The following is a 24,518-nucleotide window of genomic DNA, read 5'->3' on the forward strand; positions in this document are numbered from 1 at the left end:
GGTAACTGATGCAAGCAGTAGAATCAGATTTTAAAAAACAGGTAAAAATACACCTTATGGAACAGCAGGGACAGTGAAGAGACACACACAAAGGTACAGACACACTCATACGCACACAAGCGCTAACACACACACTCTACATACACTTACATTGTAACATTGTTGTATGGGGATATTGTACATTTTATATTGTAGATATGTAGTGGTGTAATAATTTTATATGATGTACTGTTTTATCTTTTGTTTTATGTGTGATGTAAGTGCCTTAACGTGTTTGCACCCCAGGAAGAATAGCTGCTGTTTTGGTAGCAGCCAATGGGGATCCGTAATTACAGTAATACAAATACAAAAAGTCCCCAATATTCTAAATGAAAATTCAATAAAGAATTCTACATAGATGGAGAATAATTCTCTCCTTACATTATATGATTGTAAGAAGAGTAGTTCCATTCCATACCTCAGTAATCCCCCCCATTCTGTAACTCACCTCCCGGTTCTAGACCTCCCCTCCTAGACCTCTGGGTTCTCCAACAGGTGTTCCTCATTCCACCCCCGGCTCCTCTCAGGCAGATAATCTTGCACCGTCTGGATCTGTGCCCCCCTCCTAGCCTCCAGTGTGTCAGGCCTAAGAGCTGGGTCTTCCGGGCTCCACTGGTGTTTTGGTCCTGGGTTTGGCCCTGACCAAACCCCTCCCCGTAACCCTCCTCACCCCCAAGCCCCCCCCCCCCCCCCACACAGTATCTGTCACTCTCCCCCTCCATCAACCCCCCTCAACCCCTGTCCATCAAAGCTGCTAGTGCAGAAAAATGTAAGAGTTGTTGTGGGGGAGGGGTGGCGTGACTACTCCTTAGTTTTTTTCAGCAGCTGCCATGTGTCTGTTGCTGATAATTGTTGGAATGCTGCTGACCATCAAAAAGCGTCAAACAAAAGAGGAGCATTCCGTGCACACACCCCCACACACACACAATCCTACTTCTGCCAACAGTGACTGTGTAGCCAGGTCACTGTGTCAATGACAATGGCTGTAACAATGTTGCAGCAGGTCCTAGATTAGCAGTGTAAAAACATTTAATTTTGGTGGATAGGTGGACAGGACCTTTGTTCATAGGAAGGAACTGTGAGGATTTCACAATGCAGGCCTTCGAGAGCCTTACAACTTTAAACTAAGAACTGAGGCTAAAGACACACACACACAAACACACACTCACACCAGCACCCACCTTCATCTGTATTGACTAAGGAGACAACACATTTCAAGACGGAGGGAGAAAACGCAGAAACAAAACAGAGAGACCGAGAGAGATCATTGAAGCACGTCACATTTTTATTTGGCGTTTCCTCTACAGCATTTTCCAGTTTGTGAGAAAGCAGACCTTGGCAACTACAAAGCATAAGAAGAGCAGCAATGTGTTGACACCCACTCTATTACCTGGGCCCTTCACTGACTGACTGCCATGAGCACAAAGATCTAGGAGTCTACACAAGAGGATGAGAGAGCGACAGACATTTATATGTAGATACTTATATATATACATTTACAAAAAATATGCCTGACCAGGGGCCAGACTACAAGGCATTGGGGGTGTGTAGAGAGAGAGAGAGAAGTCGGAAATGGAATGTAAATATTGATAAGAACCAACAGGGGGGTGCTGTTGCAGAGCAAGAGTCATGAGGTAACCATGGCGCTGGCAGTGCAGACAGTGGTTGCCAGGGGCGACAAGCCTCTGCTGCTACACCAAGCTCAGCAAGACAGAGGGACCGAGGAAGGAGAAGTATTGGGTATTCAAAACGAGCTTGAGGCAGAAGTCACCTTTCACCACAGTTCTAGGATCAGATTACCTAGCTCCCAATCCTAACCTTAGCCATTAGGGATAAAATCAAATCTGACCCTGCATCAGTGGTTAAGAGTAAATTCCACCCACAGCTCAGTAGGATGGATCAGCACTTTAGTGGAGATGTCCACGCAATCATTACCCTTCATAAGAACATAATTGGCATTCATTATCCTTCATTGACATTGATGTTCGTTAACCTTGAACCTCAAAGTTGTTGAAGGCAGCAAAATGAACGGTGTGAATAGAACAGAAAATTAAACACTGTGTCGTTGATTTCCAAGTCCCTCTCAAAGTGCCATGTAATTCTTTCCTCTAAAGAAATGTTATGAAGGTGTTATGAAGGCTGATTAGGTTATGGTCACCAATGTTCTCTCTGACTCTAATGGTATGGACGATTTCTTCCACCAAGAACACTATGGCTTTCAGTTTGACCACCCTACAGTAAGTGCATTTGTACAGTATTTTGTGTTAGAACAAAGAGATGTATGACTGTTCATGTTTTTCAGTTTTGAGATGACTGTTGCATGTTATCCTAAAAGAAAAACTTTAAAAACAGAACACATAGTTGGGCATGGGCATGGTTCAATGCTTGGCCTTTGTGATATACTGACGAACTCTTATCAGTGCTGCTGCTTGTCCTCAATGCTATAGCTTTATGATGATTTTGCTGATGCTAACGTTGGCAGCTTTCATGAATGGGAGTTCTTGCATAGATTTGGATCCAGCAGTGTGGGAATATTATTTGACAAGGACTGGTCATCAGCAATGCCTAAGCGAATTCGAAGTCAGTGTTTTTTATCGAAAGTATTCTAGACGAACATTACAGATAGTGTGACTGTCCTATAGAGCAGTGATAGGACCGGTACTAGGACCACTTGGCCTATCCACGGAGGATACTTGAGAAGACTCATGCGACCATAGGCCTACTGGTAAAATGCACATGAGGGGGTACTGCAGGGGTACTCTGGGCAGAACAAAATTCAGTTGGTGGTACAGTAACCGAGAAAGGTTGGGACAACTCCTATAGAGTAACGCACATTTCACTGTGTCAGCTTTTTATGCTCCTTGCAGGATGCTGAGCAGCATATTGGAGGATGTGTCAGCCTATCAATGATTGCCCTGTCCCTTTGAATGCGCATGAGGAAGTGGGATTGAAGGGGATTGGCAAAGAATATTATTTCATAATATATTTTACATGATCATTTTTTTTAACCTTTATTTAACTAGGCAAGTCAGTTAAGAACAAATTCTTATTTTCAATAATGGCCTAGGAACAGTGGGTTAACTGCCTTTTCAGGGGCAGAATGACAGATTTGTACCTTATCAGCTCGGGGATATGAACTTGCAACCTTTCAGTTACTAGTCCAACGCTCTAACCAGTGCAATGGATTCTCCAGCATCATTTTGACAAGGCTTATCAGACCTGGTTATTTTTTATCTATTCTCCATCATGTTCTTGATTTGAACCCTCACAAAGACATTAACCCTTTAAATAACATATAGAGCTCTATAAATATCAATGGAAAGGTATAAATACACATGGAACAATATTAAAAGAGGAATAGGCAAACATGATGCAAAGCTGGCAAACCTCTGGCTCACTTCTTGGACTCACTTCAAGATAATGCAGACCATCTTTGAAAACAAAATGTTTGTTTTATTTCGGATGCGAATAATAACACTTGGACCACGGTTACATATGAGCGTGTCACTGAGTTCTGACTCCTAGTTTACCTAATCCAACTAAACTGACTCAACTCACCACTGGGAAAAATACACTGGACAATGATAACATGACCCTCAGCTTAGCTGGAAATTTGGCTCCAAAATGGCAGAAATAAGTAAGATGTAAAGAATGCTATAGCTGCAGCTAACAAACACACAAGCCAAGGGAAAGTAAAACACAGCTGTTCAAATGTAGCCACACTGCAAAAACATCTATTGTTCTCTGAAAAAAACACAAAATTTGGAGCAAAATTGACCACTCAGAGGAGGGTAGGAAAGGATTCTGAAAACTTCTTGGAATGTTGAAGTTGAAATTCCCTGCTTTTTGCCTCACATGTCGATAGATACCAGTGAGGTTGCAGAGTGGAGGACAGCTCATAATAATGTCTGGGACCGAGCAAATGGAATGGTATCAAACACATGGAAACCACGTGTGTGGTGTATTTGATACCATTCCACTGATTCCGCTCCAGGCATTACCACAAGCCCGTCCTCTCCAACTAAGATGCCACCAACCTCCTGTGATAGATACACAATGAAAAATAGGCCTATTTGAACTGTTTTCTTTGGTTTCATTGACAAATGACAAAACCAAGGCCTGACAGTAGAGTTCAAACAGGAAAACAGAAAACCAAATACTCTTATAATGAATCTCCTCCCACACAGACTGAGGGAAATATATGACCCCCGACCCCCATTCAAATGTCACTCTTCCTTAATGTCTGAATGGAGCAAATTTTTGCGGTATTTGCAACACAGTTTGGTAGGATATGCACTGCTATTTAAAACAGATTATGCTCCATGCACCAATTCCACAGTAGTTAATATCCAGCTGAACATCTTCGGGACATTGGAATAGCCTGTCCACGCCGACCATTATTTAAAAACCCAGGTCATAACATCAGGAGCCAGGATTATGTCAATGAGTTAATGAAAAGTAGTTAGTGTTATCACAAAGGCAGCTGTAAGCAACATTATTTATATTAAAGGGGCAGTGGTATTCTGGATAATGTAGTTAAGTGGGGGCGAATCACACAAACATCAAGCCTTACAGATGGGCATTCATTTCATCAGTCTCAAGCTTCGGTATGAATGACCTCCACACATGTTATTCAATTCATTACTAGTGTTGTCGAAGTAGTGTAGCTGATTTGGTTGCAGGGAAATCACAAAAAAATTGCATGGATTGTTTTTTCTTCCAGAAAGAAAATAGGTGATGGGGATTGTGGGTAGTGTAGTGTAGGATGATATAAGGACCAATGAGGTCATTTTAAACCAAAACACACACACTCATGCATGCTCATACACACACGCACACAGTACTTCGATGTCATCAATATCACTGACGTCTCATTGCATGTCACTTCTAAATATCAGTGTTGTGTCTGTCTCAGACATCCCTTATATCAATGTTGTGTTTGTCACAGACATCCCATATATCAGTGTTGTGTTTGTCACAGACATCCCATATATCAGTGTTGTGTCTGTCTCAGACATTCCAAAGTTACTTTTTTTTCTTTTTTCTGGAAATCAAAATCAGAATTTTCTAACATAAATATTCCATCATGTCCCCGTTTTTATCTAAAATGCTCTAGCACAGGACAGAAAAAAACAATGAATACCATGCTTCTGTCAAAAACACTTTCCAGAGGGCATTTAAAAAAAATAAAAAGTCAAATAAATATATCTTTAAAATAAACAATGTATATATATAGAGATACATAGAGAGATATATCTGTCCATCATACAGAAAGTTAAGATTACACAATTCATGGTGGTGTATAAGAGATGTCATTTAAAACAAATGCTTGTTGGACAATGCTGGGTGAGTAAAAAAAAACATTCCTCTTTCTTTCTCTCTTTCTATTCTTCCTTTTCTATCTCCTCTCTCCCTCAGAAATCTCAAAGTGTGAGGAGGTAGGGATTGCTCCTCCTGTCGCACAACGAAACCTGAAATAATAAAAAAGGTCAAAAGAAGGAAAGGAGACGATGACATGATAATGAAATACTTCAAACGAAGTTGGGAAACAACAGCCGGCTATCAGAAGATAAAGAACATGTATTCCTTTTTTTCAGGGTGGGGGGGAGGGGTTTGTTGGTTGTCATGACCTTATGGTTGTTGTTGGTTTGTCATTTCTCCTTGAAAAGTCAAGTTCCGGGGGGAATTCAGCCACACAACAAACAGTTGCTCACATGATGGTGCAGCACTTGCAAGGCTGCTTCTCCTTGTTGTTTAACTCAGTGGTACCCCCCTCTGGCTCACCCCCTTTCTCCTTTGTGGAGGATGTCTCCTGGGGGGTCTTGGCGGGGTCAGCGGCGCTGCCGTTGGGTGGGGGAGACTGCTCTTCCTTGGCGCCTCCCTCGGTGACGGTCACGGTGGCTGGAGTGGGCCCAACCGTCACATTCTTGCCCTCGCCGTCCTCAATGACCACCAGCTGGGCCTTGACGGTACCCTCCAGGCCCAGCACCTTGTTGGTCTCTGTCTCGTCCTGCACACTCTGGTAGCCCATGAACACCATAGTGACGGGGTTCTCGGCGCTGGCCTCCATCTCGCCTCCACCTGGCTGGGGACTAGCGCCACCTGCCTTGGCCTCCATGCCTGTGATCTCCTTCTTGGGTGTCGTCTGCTGCTCGGCAGCCAACTCAGCATTGGTGGGGAAGACAGGGGTGGTGTAGGTGGCGCCAGCGGTGGTGGCGTCGCTCATCATGGACTCATCAGCTTTGAGGATGAGCTCGTCCACCTCGTTGGCGCTGAGCTGGTGGACCCCGTTCTCCCCGTTCACCTCGTGTACCACTACGAGAGAGAGAGAGATGGAGAGAGAGAAAGGAGAGCGACAGACGTGTCACTAACAGAAGAGACTCATGAGAGCATGGAGAACAAGACTCTGTTCAATTTTTGTTTAAATGCCTCTATCCGTGAAGCAATAATCACTGATCTGATAATACTAGTGAAGGGTCATGCCCAATACCAACAGGTGAACCAAAACAGCTACAGGGAGACCAACAGGACCATTTGAAATGGGTTTTGAATGTATTGACGTCTTTTTGAACCAATACATAATAGCCCAAGTTCACATTCACACATATAACTATTGAGATAGACCTGGTTTTAAGCCAATAACTCTATAAGTAGGGATGGATTTATTGGTCACCCTGCAACACTTTGTCATACTATGCTTAACTACAGATGTAGAGTCTTAATTTGAGCCAGTTTGCTACAGCAGGAAAGTAATAATGCATCAACAGGAAATGTAAGTTATTATGTGGATCATAATGAATATACATTTTTGAAAGAGTAAATACATTTTCATAAGGGAAAATCGAGTCTGTAATTTCTAAGTGGCAATGACATACTTCAGAAGCCTCAAATACACTCGTATTGAAACATTTCCTGCATTGCTGGAAAGGTCTCCTGCAACAGGGTGATCAAATTAACATCCTACATCTGTATGTAGTTCTTTTGCTTCACGAGAAGTAAAATTAAGTAAAAAAATATCTACTGGCAATGAGTGGATTCACGCCAGTCATTATATGAGACAGAGTATAAAGAAGCTTTTATATAAAGTGAAAATACATTATGAAGTTTATTGAACCACAAGATGTAGCCTATGTCTTTAATTGGCTACGATCAAACAAGCAATGTCTGTAATAACTATAATTTTAGGTAGACTTATCCAAGATAATATCTTAATCTTCAGAGAAAACGTTTACCATCTTGTGATATTACTGTTATCAATTTGTTCTTGTACATAAAATATTTAGTGATAAAGTCATAGCTGTTAACACTTCTTGTAAAGGCATTCACTGTGCATGTCTTAGCTGAGTGTCTCCTTTTGCTGTTGAAATGGGGCGGCAGCGTAGCCTAGTGGTTAGAGCGTTGGACTAGTAACCGGAAGGTTGCGAGTTCAAACCCCCGAGCTGACAAGGTACAAATCTGTCATTCTGCCCCTGAACAGGCAGTTAACCCACTGTTCCCAGGCCGTCATTGAAAATAAGAATGTGTTCTTAACTGACTTGCCTGGTTAAATAAAGGTTTAAAAAAAATCACGTTGGGAAATCACCTTTCTGGTAATCCTCATACACCTTGACCCCTTGCCCAGAGAGGTTAATGGGCAGTAGGGTGTTGGTGGACAACACCTTAGTCTCGCCCGTGACATTGTCCCTCTCAACGGTGATCTCTACTGAGTACATTGCTGGTTGCATTGGGTGTCAACAAGAGGAGATGTTAGGGCCCTGCAGAATTGTCCTCTCTCTCACACACACACACTCACAGTCATCCCACACATCTATATGTTACACACTATATAGCCTCTCTCTCTCTTTCGTTTGTACTGTAATTTGTTTTAAAGACAACCACTCTACACAACAATGCTACAATGTTCCACTAAAAGCCATACTAAATCAATCTACACTAATGAGAACTCAACTAGCTTACCTGGTTAAATAAAGGTGAAATAAATAAACACTAGCCACCAATCAGTATGCCCGTGTAACACCAACACACATGAAGTAGACATAACTACAATTCATGATATTCCTTTGACTGGGGTAGATACTGGTTGGGAAAAGTGAGTCATATGTTTGCAGAATTTCGTGCACACCAGGTTGTAAAGAAAGCATGTACTTCAAAAGTCAAAAGGCACTCGCACATCTGAGCAATCTTTTTTGCAGGTGCCTGGTAACAGTTGAAGAAGATGAAGGAAAAAGGAAACCGCACACTGCTCTTGATAGTACGTATCCTTATTAAAGATCAGTGATACTATCAAGAGCAGTGTGCGGTTTCCTTTTTCCTTCAAAGAAAGCATGTACGAAATTCATTTGGATAATTATGCTATTAGGCCACAGCTGACACTGTGAAACTACTTAGCTTTTTTGAAAGCAACACTATAATTTGTCGTGATGTGCACACTGTGTGTGAATCTAACGCTGGCATGACGACGGCGGAGCTGCGTTGCCTAGGCAACATCGCATCGTCTGAGGATAACTACATATAGGGTATCTCCACTGTGAGAACTGAATACTCAGCATACCATCTCTTTACAAGCACTACTCTACTTGTTTTAACCCCTTCAGTCACAAATCACATCGAATGTCTGCAGGAATGAATAAGAACAGACCGACATGCAGGCAAAGAGACAAACTCACACAAACTCATACCCAAACAGATAGACAAACACAGAGACAGACAGTTGATCACTGTGAAGATTAGGACAGAAGACAAATGTTAGGGGAAAATACAGTACAGAAACACGCCTGAGAGTGACAACAAATAGAGGACATGAAATACAGTATACCAAATCACTTCAGAGAATGCAACATGTTGTATGGTATTCTCATTGATTTAGTCTTCTCTTAAGTACTTAGCTATGAGTACTTAGCTGTGATCAAATACTCAAGTGGTCCGTCATTAAAATAGTTCCTCCCACGTGACTATGTACCTTACCACCCACACATAGTGAATTCAGGCACTACAGCACACTCAGGCACTACAGCACACTCAGGCACTACAGCACACTTAGGCACTACAGCACATTCAGGTACTACAGCACATGCAGGTACTACAGCACATTCATGCACTACAGCACATGCAGGTACTACAGCACATTCAGGTGCTACAGTACATTCAGGTACTACAGCACATGCAGGTACTACAGCACATTCAGGTACTACAGCACATTCATGCACATGCAGGTACTACAGCACATTCAGGTACTACAGCACATTCAGGTGCTACAGTACATTCAGGTACTACAGCACATGCAGGTACTACAGCACATCCAGGTACTACAGCACATTCATGCACATGCAGGTACTACAGCACATTCAGGTACTACAGCACATTCAGGTACTACAGCACATTCATGCACTACAGCACATGCAGGTACTACAGCACATTCAGGTACTACAGCACATTCAGGTACTATAGCACATTCATGCACTACAGCACATGCAGGTACTACAGCACATTCAGGTACTATAGCACATTCAGGTACTACAGTACATTCATGCACTACAGTACATTCATGCACTACAGCACATGCAGGTACTACAGCACATGCAGGTACTACAGCACATGCTGGTACTACAGCACATTCAGGTACTACAGCACATTCAGGTACTACAGTACACCCTTTTCACATCATGGAACTGGTAGATATGTCATGTATCATGGGGTGGCAGGTAGCCTAGCAGTTAAGAGTGTTGGGCCAGTAAGCGAAAGGTTGCTGGTTCCAATCCCTGAGCTGACTAGGTGACAAATCTGTCAATGTGCCTTTTAACCGTATTGTTCCTGTAAGTTGCTCTAGATAAGAGTCTGCTAAATTACTCAAATGTATATGTATACCCCATAACAGTCCCTCCATATTGATCCCCCATAACAGTCCCTCTATATTGATCCCCCATAACAGTCCCTCTATATTGATCCCCCATAACAGTCCCTCTATATTGATCCCCCATAACAGTCCCTCTATAATGATCCCCCATAACAGTCCCTCTATATTGATCCCCCATTGCAGTCCCTCTATAATGATCCCCCATAACAGTCCCTCTATATTGATCCCCCATAACAGTCCCTCTATATTGATCCCACATTGCAGTCCCTCTATAATGATCACACATTGCAGTCCCCTTGCATTGTATTGTTCCTTATCAACGTTTCTAGTTGCTAGATATCTACAGTATATCTATTATTTGTTTATAATAATCGTAATGTGGGTGGTGTTTATATGTGTCTTGTTACACACTGTGGATGGACACTTGTACAAGAGTGTAACGGAAATGTGTTTCATGCATATCCCAACTCCCCCTGAGACCCTGCAGGGAGTGGAGTATGTACAGGGTATGGTGATCATACTATGTTCCTTTCTTAGTTTATAGTTATTTAGCTGTTATATGATGGCCGTATTACACCAAAATGTTACCAAAACAAACCAATCCAGGAAAGCATCGGCAATTTGCATTTAATCCCTGCAGGTGTTGATGAAACAATAAGTAGCCCCATTCCACCCCTCTGCTCAGAAAGGGTTCTCTAGGTGGGAGTTGTATGGTGACCTGGGCTCAAGAAGTAAAATAACTCATTAGTCACTCCCTCACTGTGGAGTATAGCCCTTCAGTGGAATCCCTCTCTCTCCTTTCAGGGCTACTGTGAGGCTGATGAAAGTCAATGTTTAATTAAAGGGGACAGAGGCCCACATATAAGGAGAAGGAGGAAGGAGGGCCCCAGTGTGATACTGCTGAAAAGCCCCCTAGAGAGGAGATGAAGCTGTCCCCAACCATTTGTAACTATGATTACAATATCCTGAGCTATACTGAGGTGTTGTGTATGACAGTGGGGTAAATTGCCAAGTATTCAGCTATTTTGCTGTCATTCAATGAAACTGTCATCAAAATGACGATTTGATGACGTGTTAGATTAAATGTTTTACTGCTGAGAGCACTATTAAGAAGCTACTGACTGGCAATTCAAACTGGTTGTGTTGATAATAATGAGATCCACTGAAGAGTTACATATTGATGTAGCAGGTAACCTAGTGGTTAAGAGCATTGGGCCAATAATCAAAAGGGTGCTGGTTTGAATCCCCGAGCTGACTAGGTGAAATATCTGTTGATATCCCCTTTAGCAAGGCACTTAACCCTCATTGCTCATCTAAGTCGCTCTGGATAAGAGCGTCTGCTAAATTACTCAAATTGATAGATTGTTGAATTGTTATGTGCCCAATCCAGTTGAGTGCCAATGCCAAAATTAAGATTTAGGTTATGGATTAATGTGAGATTCTCTAACACTGTAATATCTATCAATGTCAATGATTATTTGGTAATCACTGTTTTTTGTTAGAAAAATCATTAATGTAACTAAATTATATGAAGCTGACATCAGATGTTGTACTCAGATCTATTTTAAGAGGCATCTACGGTACCAGTCAAGGGTTTTTCTTTATTTTTACTATTTTCTACATTGTAGATTAATAGTGAAGAGATAAAAACTATGAAATAACACACATGGAATCATGTAGTAACCAAACATGTTTGTTTTGTTGAGATTCTTCAAAGTAGCCAACCTTTGCCTTGATGACAGCTTTGCACACTCTTGGCATTCTATCAACCAGCTTCATGAGGTAGTCACCTGGAATGCATTTCAATTAATAGGTGTGCCTTGTTAAAAGTTCATTTGTGGAATTTCTTTCCTTCTTAATGCGTCTGAGCCAATCAGTTGTGTTGTGACAAGGTAGGGTGGTATACAGAAGATAGCCTTATTTGGTAAAAGACCAAGTCCATATTATACCAAGAACAGCTCAAATAAGCAAAGAGAAACGACAGTCCATCATTACTTTAAGACATGAAGGTCAGTCAATCTGGAAAATGTCAAGAACTTTTAAAGTTTCTTCAAGCGTAGTCACAAAAACCATTGAGCGCTATTTGAAACTGGTTCCCACGAGGACTGCCACAGTAAAGGAAGACCCAGAGTTACCTCTGCTGCAGAGGATAAGTTCATTAGAGATAACTGCACCTCAGATTGCAGCCCAAATAAATGCTTCACAGAGTTCAAATAACAGACACATCTCAACATCAACTGTTCGGAGGAGACAGCGTTATTCAGGCCTTCATGGTCGTATTGCTGCAAAGAAACCACTACTAAAGGACACCAATAATAAGAAGAGACTTGCTTGGGGCAAGAAACACAAGCAATGGACATTAGGCCGGTAGAAATCTGTCTTTTGTTCTGATGAGTCCAAATATGAGATTTTTGGTTCCAACCGCTGTCTTTGTGAAACACAGAGTAGGCAAACGGATGATCTCTGCATGTGTCGTTCTCACCATGAAGCATGGAGGAGGAGGTGTGATGGTGTGGGGGTGCTATTCTTGTGACACTGTCTGTGATTTATTTCGAATTCAAAGCACACTTAACCAGCATGGCTACAGTACCACAGCATTCTGCAGAGATATGCCACTCCATCTGGTTTGCATTTAGGGGGACAATGACCCAAAACACACCTCCAGGCTGTGTAAGGGCTATTTGAACAAGAAGGGGAGTGCTGCATCAGATGACCTGGCCTCCACAATCACTTGACCTCAACCCAATGGAGATGGTTTGGGATGAGTTGGACCCGAAAAGGAGCCAACAAATGCTCAGCATATGTGGGAACTCCTTCAAGACTGTTGGAAAATCATTTCTCATGAAGCTGGTTGAGAGAATGCCAAGAGTGTGCAAAGCTGTGATCAAGGCAAAGGGTGGCTACTTTGAAGAATCTCAAATATAAAATATATTTAGATTTCTTTAACACTTTTTTGGTTACTACATGATTCCCTATGTGTTATTTCATCAGTTTGATGTCTTTGCAATTTTTTTTTACAATGTAGAAAATAGTACAAATAAAGAAACACCCTTGCATGAGTAGGTGTGTCCAAACTTTTGACTGGTACTGTATGTTCAAGACTGGAAAAAAAATGAAAAATAGGTTGAAAACAGCATTTCTCTAAGATGTTGCTCTACAGTGTGTCTCAGTATGTGATCTACAGGGTACCAAGACTCACCTGTTCTCATTATATCTGATGCACCTCCGGACATGTCCAGACGAGGGCTGTTGTGCACTTTGAGCACTTCCTTGACCTCTATAAGTGGTCATCGAACAAGGAAGTGGGATAAGAATGAGAGCGGGAGGGAGAAAGAGAGACAAACACAACAGACTTGTAAAAGAGGAGAAAGAGGTGAGGAATAAGGTGTGAATGAAGATGTGTTACCTTGAACAGTGCCTGCAGGAGCCTGAGAGAGAGAGAGAGAGAGAGAGAGAGAGAGAGAGAACAGTATTTGAATCCATTCATCATAGAGCATCAAACTCAGAAAACTAATGATCAAACCCAGAAAACACATGATCAAACACAGAATATACCGTATCAAATCATGCTTATATGCTAGTAAACATGTAAACTGTTGTAGGGCGTATAGAATGAGAGATGGTGTCCCTTGTGGCGGTGACATGCTGGTGCCAAGGCACAGCATGATGATTCAATCACAAGCGAAAGCTGATTCAAATTGAGTTGACATAAATACATGTAACTGTATGAATTTAATGATCACATTTGTATTATTTTAATAGCTCATAAAGAGCTGTACATTTTGACATGACACACTGTATTGGATACGTTATGGATTTCTCTTTTCAGAGTTGCGGTACTAAACTGTTTCGCTGGACGGTATTCATTCCAAAGTGGGAGCGGCACATTTATTTCGATTGAGTTGTGTTGATTAGATTAGGTAATGTGTGTGAGGCTGTATGCCTTTAGTTTCTATTGTTTCTGGACACTAGGGCGACGCTACTTAAACGCTGGGGGTTATTGAAATCGGGTTCCGTCCTAGGTAGGGTATCATGAAGTTGAGTTGCTCCGTTTATTGAGTCATTGTCGTTGCAATCTCCTGGCTATACTTTGTATCGCAATAGTTGCAGTGTATGCTATGTTACTTTGATTTAAAAAAAATTCCTTACAAGGCCATTTTGAAGGCTTATGGTATGCGCTCTTTTGATAATTGTATTCTTATTGCAGTACTTTTAAATTGGATTCATCCTGTAGTAATATTCATATTTTAGGGTAATATACTTTGATTGACGTAAAGGTCTAATGGTAAACCTCTTATGGATCGGCCCCTTTTTTTAAATGTTCCTTTAAAAAAAAATCTAACTGCCTGTAGCTCAGGCCCTGAAGCAAGGATATGCATATTCTCAGTACCATTTGAAAGGAAACACATTGAATTTTGTGGAAACATGAAAGGAATATAGGAGAATATAGCACATTAGATCTAGTAAAAGATAATACAAAGAAAAAAACATGTATTTTTTATTTTTCTTGTACCATCCTCTTTGAAATGCAAAGGCCATAATGTATTATTCCAGCCCAGATGCAATTTATATTCTGGCCACTATATGGCAGCAGTGTCCATGCAAAGTTTTAGACCGATCCAATGAACCACTGCATTTCTGTTCAACATTTTGTAGCAAGACCGCCCAAATGTGCCTAATTTGTTTAAGAAATAACTTTTCATGTTCAAAACTATACACTCTCCTCAAACAATAGCATGGTATTCTTCCACTGTAATAGCTATTGTAAATTGGACAGTGCAGTTAGATTAACAAGAATTTAAGCTTTCAGACAATATCAGATATGTCTATGTCCTGGGAAATTTTCTCGTAAATTTTTTTATTTTACCTTTATTTAACTAGGCAAGTCAGTTAAGAACAAATTCTTATTTTCAATGACGGCCTAGGAACAGTGGGTTAATTGCCTTGTTCAGGGGTAGAACGACAGATTTTTATCTGTGTCAGCTTGGGGATTTGATCTTGCAACCTTTACGGTTACTAGTCCAACACTCCAACCACTAGGTTACCTGCCGTCAACTAGGCTACCTGTTACTTACAACCTCATGCTAATTGCATTAGCCTACATTAGCTCAACCAGCCTGCAGGGGAAACACCGATCCTGAAGAAGTTTTAATTGCACTACACATATGCTTGGGATTCCACCTACTCTAAACTTGACTCAATTCATTTAATTCTAGAGCTCAGTTCACTAGCGCTTTTCCATCCCGCAAATGTATTTCAATTTCAGAAAGAATTTCAATAGCATAAAAAACCCTGAAATAATTTGTATAGAAATGTCTCTTTGCGTCTCTGACGGCTCTAGCAAGGTACCATCACCTGACCCAGAAAACTATAATGTGTCTAGAAATGTCTAGATACTTTGAGCTGATTGCTTTCAGTGTAAACTTAAATGACTAAAACCAGATATACAGTATGTAGAAAAGATAATGAACCTACAGAATATATTTTTTTATCATATCATCTTTGAGAACTATTACAAAAGAAAAAGCTTGACAGTCAGGGAGAATTGGCAATTCCAAAAACAATGAATTTAACAGTATAGATTTTGTTATTATGTTTGATGCAAGTTAAGAACAAATTCTTATTTACAATGACAGCCTACCCCAGCCAAACCCGGACAACACTGGGCAAATTGTGCACCGCCCTATGGGACTCCTAATCACAGCCGGTTGTGATACAGCCTGGAATCAAACCAGGGTCTGTAGTGACACCTCTAGCACTTCAGATGCAGTGCCTTAGACCGCTGCGCCACTCAAGTTCTCCTAACAACCCACAGTTTTGAGGTATTGAATTTGCTTCTTGAAGAGACACTCTTATTTAAAACCATAGCTTCATAATGAATGAACATTGTGTCACATATTTCTTTGAAAACCTAGTTTAAGGGAAGGAATATATTTTCCATTGAGGTATGCCATAAAAACAATGTCCGACAAGGAAGCAAGAAAAACGACTGAGGTAGAAAGAGATGCCACATTATATCATAACTTTCCCTTTGAGGAAAGCGGTGCCAGCATGGATGGTTTGAGGAAGTGGATATTGACTCGTGAAGGAAAGAGCCAACGAGTTCAAGAAGGAGACAGAAGAGACAGAGCGTCTTTTCTAGCCGTTGCTATGAAACCCCCATGCTAAAAGCTGCCCAGTGTGTGCTGTCAATATGAACATCCCCTTTGGACAAGAGCCCCCCTCCCATCATCAACTCTTCCCCATACACTGCTGGTCAGACCCAGTGTCTGACTCTCCAGGCCCATCCGGACTGTCACTAATGATATTACTGATGGCATTTGCTCAACTGGACATGTCACTGTCAGTCCATCACATGGGCAGTTACTGTACACACACAGATTTTTGTTTTCATTTATGACCCACGGCTTGCTCTGGCAATCCGCCCCCCCCCCTTCCCTCGATTCCCACTCCCCTACTTCAAACATGCCCCCCAACACACTCACTCACACACACACGCACACACCCCCCCCCTTCACACACACACACCCTAGGCAAATACTCATGTCTCTAATAGTGTGTCAGTGTCCGGTGGACCTGTGATGTCCAGCTGCCCTCAGGGGTGGGGGGCTCACTTTGTTGTCGGCGGTCTTGGCTTCTTCCACCTTGGCTGCATCTGTCAGACTCTCTTTGGTGGAGGTCACCGACACGCCCGTCTCCAGCTCCTCCAGTTCCTGCTCCAGTCTGCAGAAAAGGGATAAACGTGATCATTCACACACAGACATGGTGTGTTCCAAGCCTGATGTAGTATTCCACAGCAGTTTGAGATTTATGTCTAGTCTATCTAAAGTGTTTGTTATTTTGGGCAACTATGCACACAATGAGGGCTTTATAGAGTCAGAAGATAAAGCCCATCACACCCAACTACAGAGCTCATCCCCTGGGAAGGTGATACACTGATATTTTTATCTAAAATGAATTGCTCAGAGCAAAAGAGAAATACCCATGAACTATCCCTTTAAATGCCCTCATATTGTTAAATACCAAAACAACCTCACTGGGGCCTTCCTGGCTACGGCCTATCTAACAGAATTAAGCATTTATTTGAGATAGGGACAATAGCTTCTCCTTAGCATTATCCCATTCTGTATTCTCCCTAGCGCCGGCCTTGACAGCGGCCATTGTTAGCTGCCGTTGCTCATTGGGAGTTGTGACAGTTTAGTGCCAGTGTTGCCCCAGTCTGAGCCCCAATACATCCAGCCAGCGCCAGCGTTCTGCCAGGGCTGGGTTGCAGCAGCCAGGAGGAATTTAATCAGCGAAATGGACTGCCAGAGAAGAAGATTGATGACACTGTTTTGCTATGAGTGAGAAAGAAAATGATTGGATGGAGGATGGGAGGGGGTGCGTGTGGAAAGGGTGGAGGGGGTCTCTTGGCTACTGGGTCTCCTTTTTGTACTGGAGAGATTGATGAGTGCTGTTCCAGACGTTGTCTGCGTTCGTCTCTCCACCAGTGAGCACCCCCATTACTGCCTCCACCATTCCCCCTACCCCCTCCCCACCCACTCTCTTAAGTCTGGCTAGTTTTGTCAACTGGTATTGAGTGCTTTGCAGCATCTGATAGGCTTGTCCTCTTTTCCAGCTAAGAGTACAACGTATGTCTTATTAAAATGTTTCAAAGAAACGTTGCAAAAGGGTCTCAACCATAACAAATGTGCCACATTGCCAGAGAGCCGGCATGGAAAAATGAAATAGAGAGAACAGGGTATTAGAATCTGACCATGTTAAGAGCAGGTTTTGCCTGGCTAAAGACTGGTGAACTAAAGATATAGAGTGAATCCAGAAAGGTATAAAGGTAGTAGGTACACCAGTGTTCCTGGGTTGTAGACGTACCTAATGATGCTCTCCTCCATCCCCTTGAGCTTGGTCTCGTCCTCCGCCAACTGTTTCTTGGCCTCGTCCTGCTCCGACCCAGCAGCTCCGTCTAGCAACCATTTTTCCCTCAGGGACTTTTGCTGGACAGGACAGAAGCACATAGGAACATCAATCACAGACTAATGTCTGATATCAAATTACTTTTTGTTGAGATGTTGTGTTTCGTGGTAAATTGTTTGAAAGAGATAACACATTGTAAACTGTAAGTCAGGAGTTTCAAATATTTCTGGCCCCATCAGCAAAATTACATTGACAAGAGTGCCTTTTCTAGAGGACAGAGACCTTGCAAAATAACACTATGAGACACTATATTCCCCCCAGATGTTTTTAAAGATATCCTGATCTCTAGCTCATGAACTATAAGGTATAGGTGCATTAGCTATAACATTAGCAACTGTTTCTTGTTCAGCTTATAATGCTTAATTTTAGGACTGTTTTGTGGAGAGCGGACTCTTTATCAGTCTATATACTCACAGAAACAAGGGAACGGTTAGGGTACAGTATTGTTTCCCTCGGGTACAAAAAGATCAAAACACACAATGTACCTGTCGATACCTTTTAGGGTACATATCCGAATATAACGGAACCTTTTTGCAACCAATATTTTGAAAATAAAGGTACAATCATCACACACTCTCAAAAAAAGGGGTATGGTGAAGGTATATTTCTGTTTCCCAGGGTGGAGGTGAAGATTAGTGGGGGCATGGCTTTCAGTTAGTCATTTTTGGGCAGCCGCGAGTGGAAGTGTTGTACGAGTTTAAGTGGTCTATGGTTATGGAAATTACATTTTGAGCATGTCCTCTGCCTGTTCTGAAGTCTTTATAAAGGATTACATAAGAGCATGTGACAATAATGAATAAGTCATTTGATCTGATTAGGATCTCTTTATGTCCTCATTTGGACTAATCTTCCAAGAGTCCTTAAACATTCAAATACAATGTATAATATGATCACATTTTCACATATAACAAACACACTGTTACAAACAGACATAATACACTGAGATATTGACCAGATAAATACTCTAACAGTCTAAAAAGATGGATTGATTCTTCATCTACCATAGTCCAGCACAACTTTCCTATGTAATTGTATTGTTTAAATGTATATATTGAAAGTTTTCTGGTTTGCTCAGATAAATTATTTTATTTCTTTATTGCTCTAAATCGAAATGTTCTCTTGCCTATTTCTCTTTTCTGTCTGGATAACGCATAGATGGTGGACAATATATTCCTAGTATTTACTGAATGTCTGTCTCTTACCAACTGAATACTATTGTGAATAGAGTTTGGCTGTTTTAAATGGTGTATATTATGAAATAAAATAAGCATGTTTTTTTCAATTATCTTGTTGATTGATGACCAACCAAGAGCACTGAGCATGACTACAACAGAAGAACCATATCTCCACCTTAAACAATCCTTGCTGCTTTGTTCTGTGCAATCTGCAGCCTCCTAATTTCACTTGCTGATGCATTTCCCCAGACCACAGAATAGTATTCACCCGACTCAATTAATACTTGTGTTATTTGCTTAAGAATCTTTCCTGGTAAATATTTATCTATCCTTCTGATCATGCAGGCAGTTAAAAAAAGAAAAAAATGTACATAGATGAGTTATTTGAGATGACCATGATAAGCAGTTGTCGAGCTGCACTCCCAGTAGTTTGATTTCTTTCACTTCCTCAATTTGTACTCCTCCCATACTTAATTGTATCACATGATGTTTTGGCCTTTTCCTAGTGGAACAGACCAACATAACGTTGGTTTTCTTGGTGTTTAAACAAGTTTGTCCCGGCAAACCCACTCCCTGATATTTTCCAAATCTACTTGTGGAGCTTGCTGTACCTGTTGAACCGATTGACTTGCTGTATAACTTGTAGTATCATCTGAAAACATAGTAGCTTGAGTTTCAGATAAGGATAAGGCATAAGGAAAGTTGTTGGTATATATTAAGTAAAGAAGTGGCCCAAAGCAGCTGCCCTGCGGTATTCCATAGTTTAAAGCATGAGTGGTGAACCATTGATATAGGTGGACTGTTTCCTGTCAGTTAGATATGACTGTATCCAATTCAATGCTACCTCCTTAAAACCATAATACAATAATTTTGTCAAAATTATTTCATGATCCACTAAATCAAATGCTGCACTAAAATCTAAAAATAGTACACCCACAAACCTGCATTATCCATAGCATTGAGCCACTGGTCAGTCATGTCAACCAATGCAGTGGTAGTGGAATGGTTTTTGCGATAAGCATGCTGATGGGCTGTAATCTGATCCTTCTTTTAAATGTACTCCCATATTTGTCTGCTCACAATACCCTCCGATATTTTACTGAGTGAAGGAAGTAGACTAATTGGTTGACTATTGTCAGGAGTAATGGGTTCTTGCTGTCTTTCGGAATAGGACACGGTTTAGCATGCTTCCATACATTTGCAAACATCCCCTTTTCCAGTGACCGATTAAATATATATTTCAGTGGTGCTGCAATCTGCAAAGTAAAAAATTGTCCATAAGATCATAACCTGTAGGTTTACCATCAGGTAACGGCTTCAATAGGCTTAACACCTCCTCTACTGACACCATTTGTAGACTAAAAGAGCAGGTTTTGTTGCTCATAATATGATCGCCAATCCATTGAACAGTAGCTCAGTAAATTCATTTTCTTTGTAAAAAAATCTGCAAAATGATTGGCAATATCAGCTGGTTTTGTTATTGTTCTCCCGTCAAATTTCACACTAGATGGGTATGATGAGATAAATGTACCAAATAAGCCCTTAAATCTATTCCTTAACTTTTTACAATAACTTTTACAATCAATAAAAGCATTTTTGTAAAATAATGTTTTTTCTTACAATTCAATTTAACTGCACAATTACGTAGTGTTCTATAATTCTGTTAATACATTTCTAGTTTAGATTTGGCTGCTAAGACTTTTGCCATATTTCTTTGAGAAAAAGCCTCACCGAGTTCATTATCAACCTCTAGATAAATCAGCTCCCAGGGTACAGCAGCCAAATCATTTTGAAATAGCTCATGATTAAATCTTTTAAAATGTCTCTTGACCACAAACCTTGGGGGTTTCTTTGGAACCTTGGTGTTTATGGTTATGGTCACAATATTATGGTTTGTCCAGTCCACTGGCATTGATCTGGCTTGTATTACAGAAGATCAGATCAATGCATGTGTCTGAACGGTGACCCAACTTAGTTGATGATCTAGTAGTGTCATTAACCATTTGTTTCAAACCACAGTTCTCAGCATATCTCATCAATTTAGTTGTATTTGAATTATTATGATCCTTCCAATTTATATATTAAAATCACCCAAGATAAATACATCTCTGTTACTATCTGTGGCCTGGTCAAACCCAGTGCATAAGTCATCCAGATAGAACACCTTAGAGCTAGGAGGTCTATACACACATCCTACCAATATGGGTGCCTGGTGAGGCAGATGTACTTGAGCCCATAGTGCCTCTACTTGACACACATTAAGGTCATCCCTCCTCTTAAAGGGTATATGATTCTGAATGTACAGTGCTACAGCCCCACCATTCATTTTCCTGTCTCTTCTAAGTAGACTATATCCTTGAATGTTCATTTGCCCATCATTTACAGATGCATCTAAATGCATTTCGGTCAAAGCCAAAATATGAATATTATTTATGTTCACCAAGTTAAAAACCTCATGTATTTTGTTAGGAAGGCTGCATACATTAACCTGAGCTATATGCAACCCTTTCCTTGTCAAGAGGAGATCAATAGAGCATGTATTCATTATAGTGGAGATGATACACTACACTACTGTCATGATACACTACAACACACAAACTCAGATTTGAACATTGAATTAAAATAGCCAGGGAATTACTCTAGAGTCTCGATACAGTTGCCCATTGATGTAAAGTTTATCCATCACCATGGAGACCCGTTGACTCAGGCAATGCTTTTCCTTCATGATAGGATACAGTTTTTTTCTCCTTTCATTGATCTCGGTGGGTAAGTGATCATTCATTCCAAAATCAGTGATTCTGAGTTCTCTGCCCCTGCCCCTGCTCTTTGCCATTTCCTTTTGCTTAAAATTGTCAAAACATGCTTTAATAGCCCGGGGCCTATTCCCAGAGGCCTTACCCATTCTATGGACTCTGGAGAAAGTGACATTACACACAACATCAGTGGGCAGTTTCAATTGAGTTCATATAACGTCTCGGACAGTGTCCTCAGCTTCTGCTGTTTTCATTCTCCGGTATCCCTGAAAATATTAGATTGTCCTGGATTGATCGACACTGTACAATCAAGCAAGGTTTCTTTAAGTTGTTTGTTCTCCCTTTGCATCACCTCCACCTTGCCATGAATAGAGTCTACAGTACTTTTCAGTGCCGTGTTCTCTTTCCTTAGATCATCAATCTGACATAATTAATAAGAGCATGTGCTATAATTCATATTGTGGTCACCTTAACCCAGTCCTTCTCAAATAGTGGGGCGCACCCCCCTGGGGGGGCTCGGAGCGATATCAGGGGGACGCATGTGACCCAGGGGAACATGCTTTTTTTTGCCGCAGGGAGTAGATTTTTTTGTTGCACTGAACAAGAGCACACAGCACAGAGAAGGAAATATGAAGTGCAGATAACAAACCCTTAAGAGACACCATGGAAAAATATTTAACAGGGATGAAAAGAAAGGCGGAGATAATGAGACAAACGTAAGTCTCCCGAAAGCTAAGACGAGGAAATATGACGAAGAGTATGTAGCGCTTGGCTTCACTGTGACTACGGTGGGAGACGAGGAAATATGACGAATCGTATGTAGCGCTTGGCTTCACTGTGACTACGGTGGGAGACGAGGAGATATGATGAAGCGTATGTAGCGCTTGGCTTCACTGTGACTACGGTGGGAGACGAGGAAAGACCGGTATGTTTACTGTGTCTAAAAATGTTGGCAGCGGACAGCATGAAGCCAAATAAATTAAGGCGTCACTTAAAGACATTACACCCCAATCACGCTGATAAGCCGCATTCGTTTTTTCAGCGGAAACGTGCCAAATATTGCTAACAATCGTCCCGCTTTGTGAATGCTACTTCAGTAAACCAGCGAGCACTGTTAGCATCATTTAAGGTGGCATACCAAATTGCTCAGTTAAAAAAAAAAAAAACACTCCATAGCAGAGGAGCTGATACTGCCTGCAGCATTAGACATGGTCTCTGTCATGCTGGATGACACAAGTGCTGCAAAAATAAAAACTATCCCTCTGTCCAATGACACTGTTGCCTGACGTATAAATGACATTGCTAACGACCTTAAAGAACAACTGATAGATAAACTCAAAGACAAACGTTTTGCCTTACAGTTTGATGAAGCAACTGACAGCAACAAAGACTGTTTGTTTATCGCTTATGTACGTTTTGACATGACAAACTCCCTGTCTGAGGATCTACTTTTTTGTAAATATGTCACAGTCAGAGCTACAGCTGAAGAGCTATTCAAAAATGCTGGACTGCTTCCTGACTGAGAATGGGCTAAAGTAGGAGAACTGCATTGGCGTTTGCATGATGGTGCACAGACCATGGCAGGGATGAGAAAAGGACTTTGGGCACTCATCAAGAAGGCCTCGCCTAATGCGGAGTGTACAAACTGTGTTATACACAGAGAAGCACTGGCATCAAGGCACCCTTCCTCTGAATTAAGTGAGGTTATGACTGACATTGTAGGTGTAGTCAATTTTATAAAGACCAGACCACTAAAAACAAGAGTCTTCTCTGCTATCTGTGAGGAGATGGGAGCTGAACATCAAGCTGTGCTGTTTCACAGTGAAGCAAGATGGCTGTCACGAGGAAAAGTCTTGTCCCGAGTTTTTGAGCTCAGAGAGCAGATACGAATGTTTTCTGAGCAGGAGCACAATTATGACCTCGGCAGAAAAATTTATGATGAGAACTTCCTGGCAAAACTGGCCTACCTGAGTGACATATTTGGAAAGCTAAATGAACAAATTCTACAGCTTCAAGGGAAAGATAAAGACCTCCCTCAGGTCACAGACAAGATCAGCTTTTTCACTCGAAAGCTTACAATGTGGGGCAGGCGACTGATTCATTTGGGAACCTGCATGAATTTGTTGACACTACTTACTATGATGCCACCTCAGTGATTCCATATATTAAGGAGCATATTTCATCACTGATGGGATTCTTTAAAAAGTACTTCCCTGAAAACAGTTCCCAATATGACTGGGTGAGAGATCCTTTCAATGCACCAGCTCCAACTGGTTTCAGCTCTGCAGAGGAGGACCAGTTCATTGATATGACGTCTGACTCCACATTGAGGTTCACATCACAGACACTGAGTGAATTCTGGCTGAGTGTAGAGGGGCAGTATCCACTCTTAGGGGAGAGGGCCATGGGCATTCTTCTTCCTTTTTCAACATCTTATCTTTGTGAGACTGGCTTCTCTGCTGTTGCTGCACTGAAGACCAAGTACAGGTCCCAGCTAAACATTGAGCAGGAGCTGAGAGTTGCAGTATCATGCTTCAAACCCCGCTTCGGAAAGCTGTGCTCTGCAAAACGTGCTCATTGTAGCCATTAATCCTGACTTCCTCATTTAGATTTTTTTTTAAATCAGCACAAATTGTTTTATTCATTTTTGTTTTATAGGTCAAAGTGTTTCATATACTGTATTGTGCTCCTGAGTTAATGTTGCTGATCAATTTGAATTTATTATTA

General features: G+C 41.3%; 1 protein-coding gene across 3 annotated transcripts in view; it reads right to left on the minus strand.

Moving 5' to 3' along the window:
• Window positions 1-1,303: 1,303 nt before the first annotated feature.
• palm1a (paralemmin 1a) overlaps window positions 1,304-24,518 on the minus strand; it is a 69,766-nt gene continuing 46,551 nt past the window's right edge. The window contains exons 4-9 of one of the 3 annotated variants that reach the window (XM_031822508.1): window positions 17,762-17,883; window positions 16,507-16,615; window positions 13,299-13,320; window positions 13,092-13,169; window positions 7,622-7,753; window positions 1,304-6,354 (exon numbers count right to left, since the gene is read on the minus strand). In XM_031822508.1, the coding sequence (XP_031678368.1) occupies window positions 5,750-6,354; window positions 7,622-7,753; window positions 13,092-13,169; window positions 13,299-13,320; window positions 16,507-16,615; window positions 17,762-17,883 (1,068 nt within the window). In that variant the 3' untranslated portion in view covers window positions 1,304-5,749. The remainder of the gene's footprint in view (window positions 6,355-7,621; window positions 7,754-13,091; window positions 13,170-13,298; window positions 13,321-16,506; window positions 16,616-17,761; window positions 17,884-24,518) is intronic. The other 2 variants (XM_020480286.2, XM_020480287.2) reach the window with 2 other exon arrangements.

This window comes from Oncorhynchus kisutch, linkage group LG4 (genome assembly GCF_002021735.2).
Source record: "Oncorhynchus kisutch isolate 150728-3 linkage group LG4, Okis_V2, whole genome shotgun sequence".
NCBI lineage: Eukaryota > Metazoa > Chordata > Actinopteri > Salmoniformes > Salmonidae > Oncorhynchus > Oncorhynchus kisutch.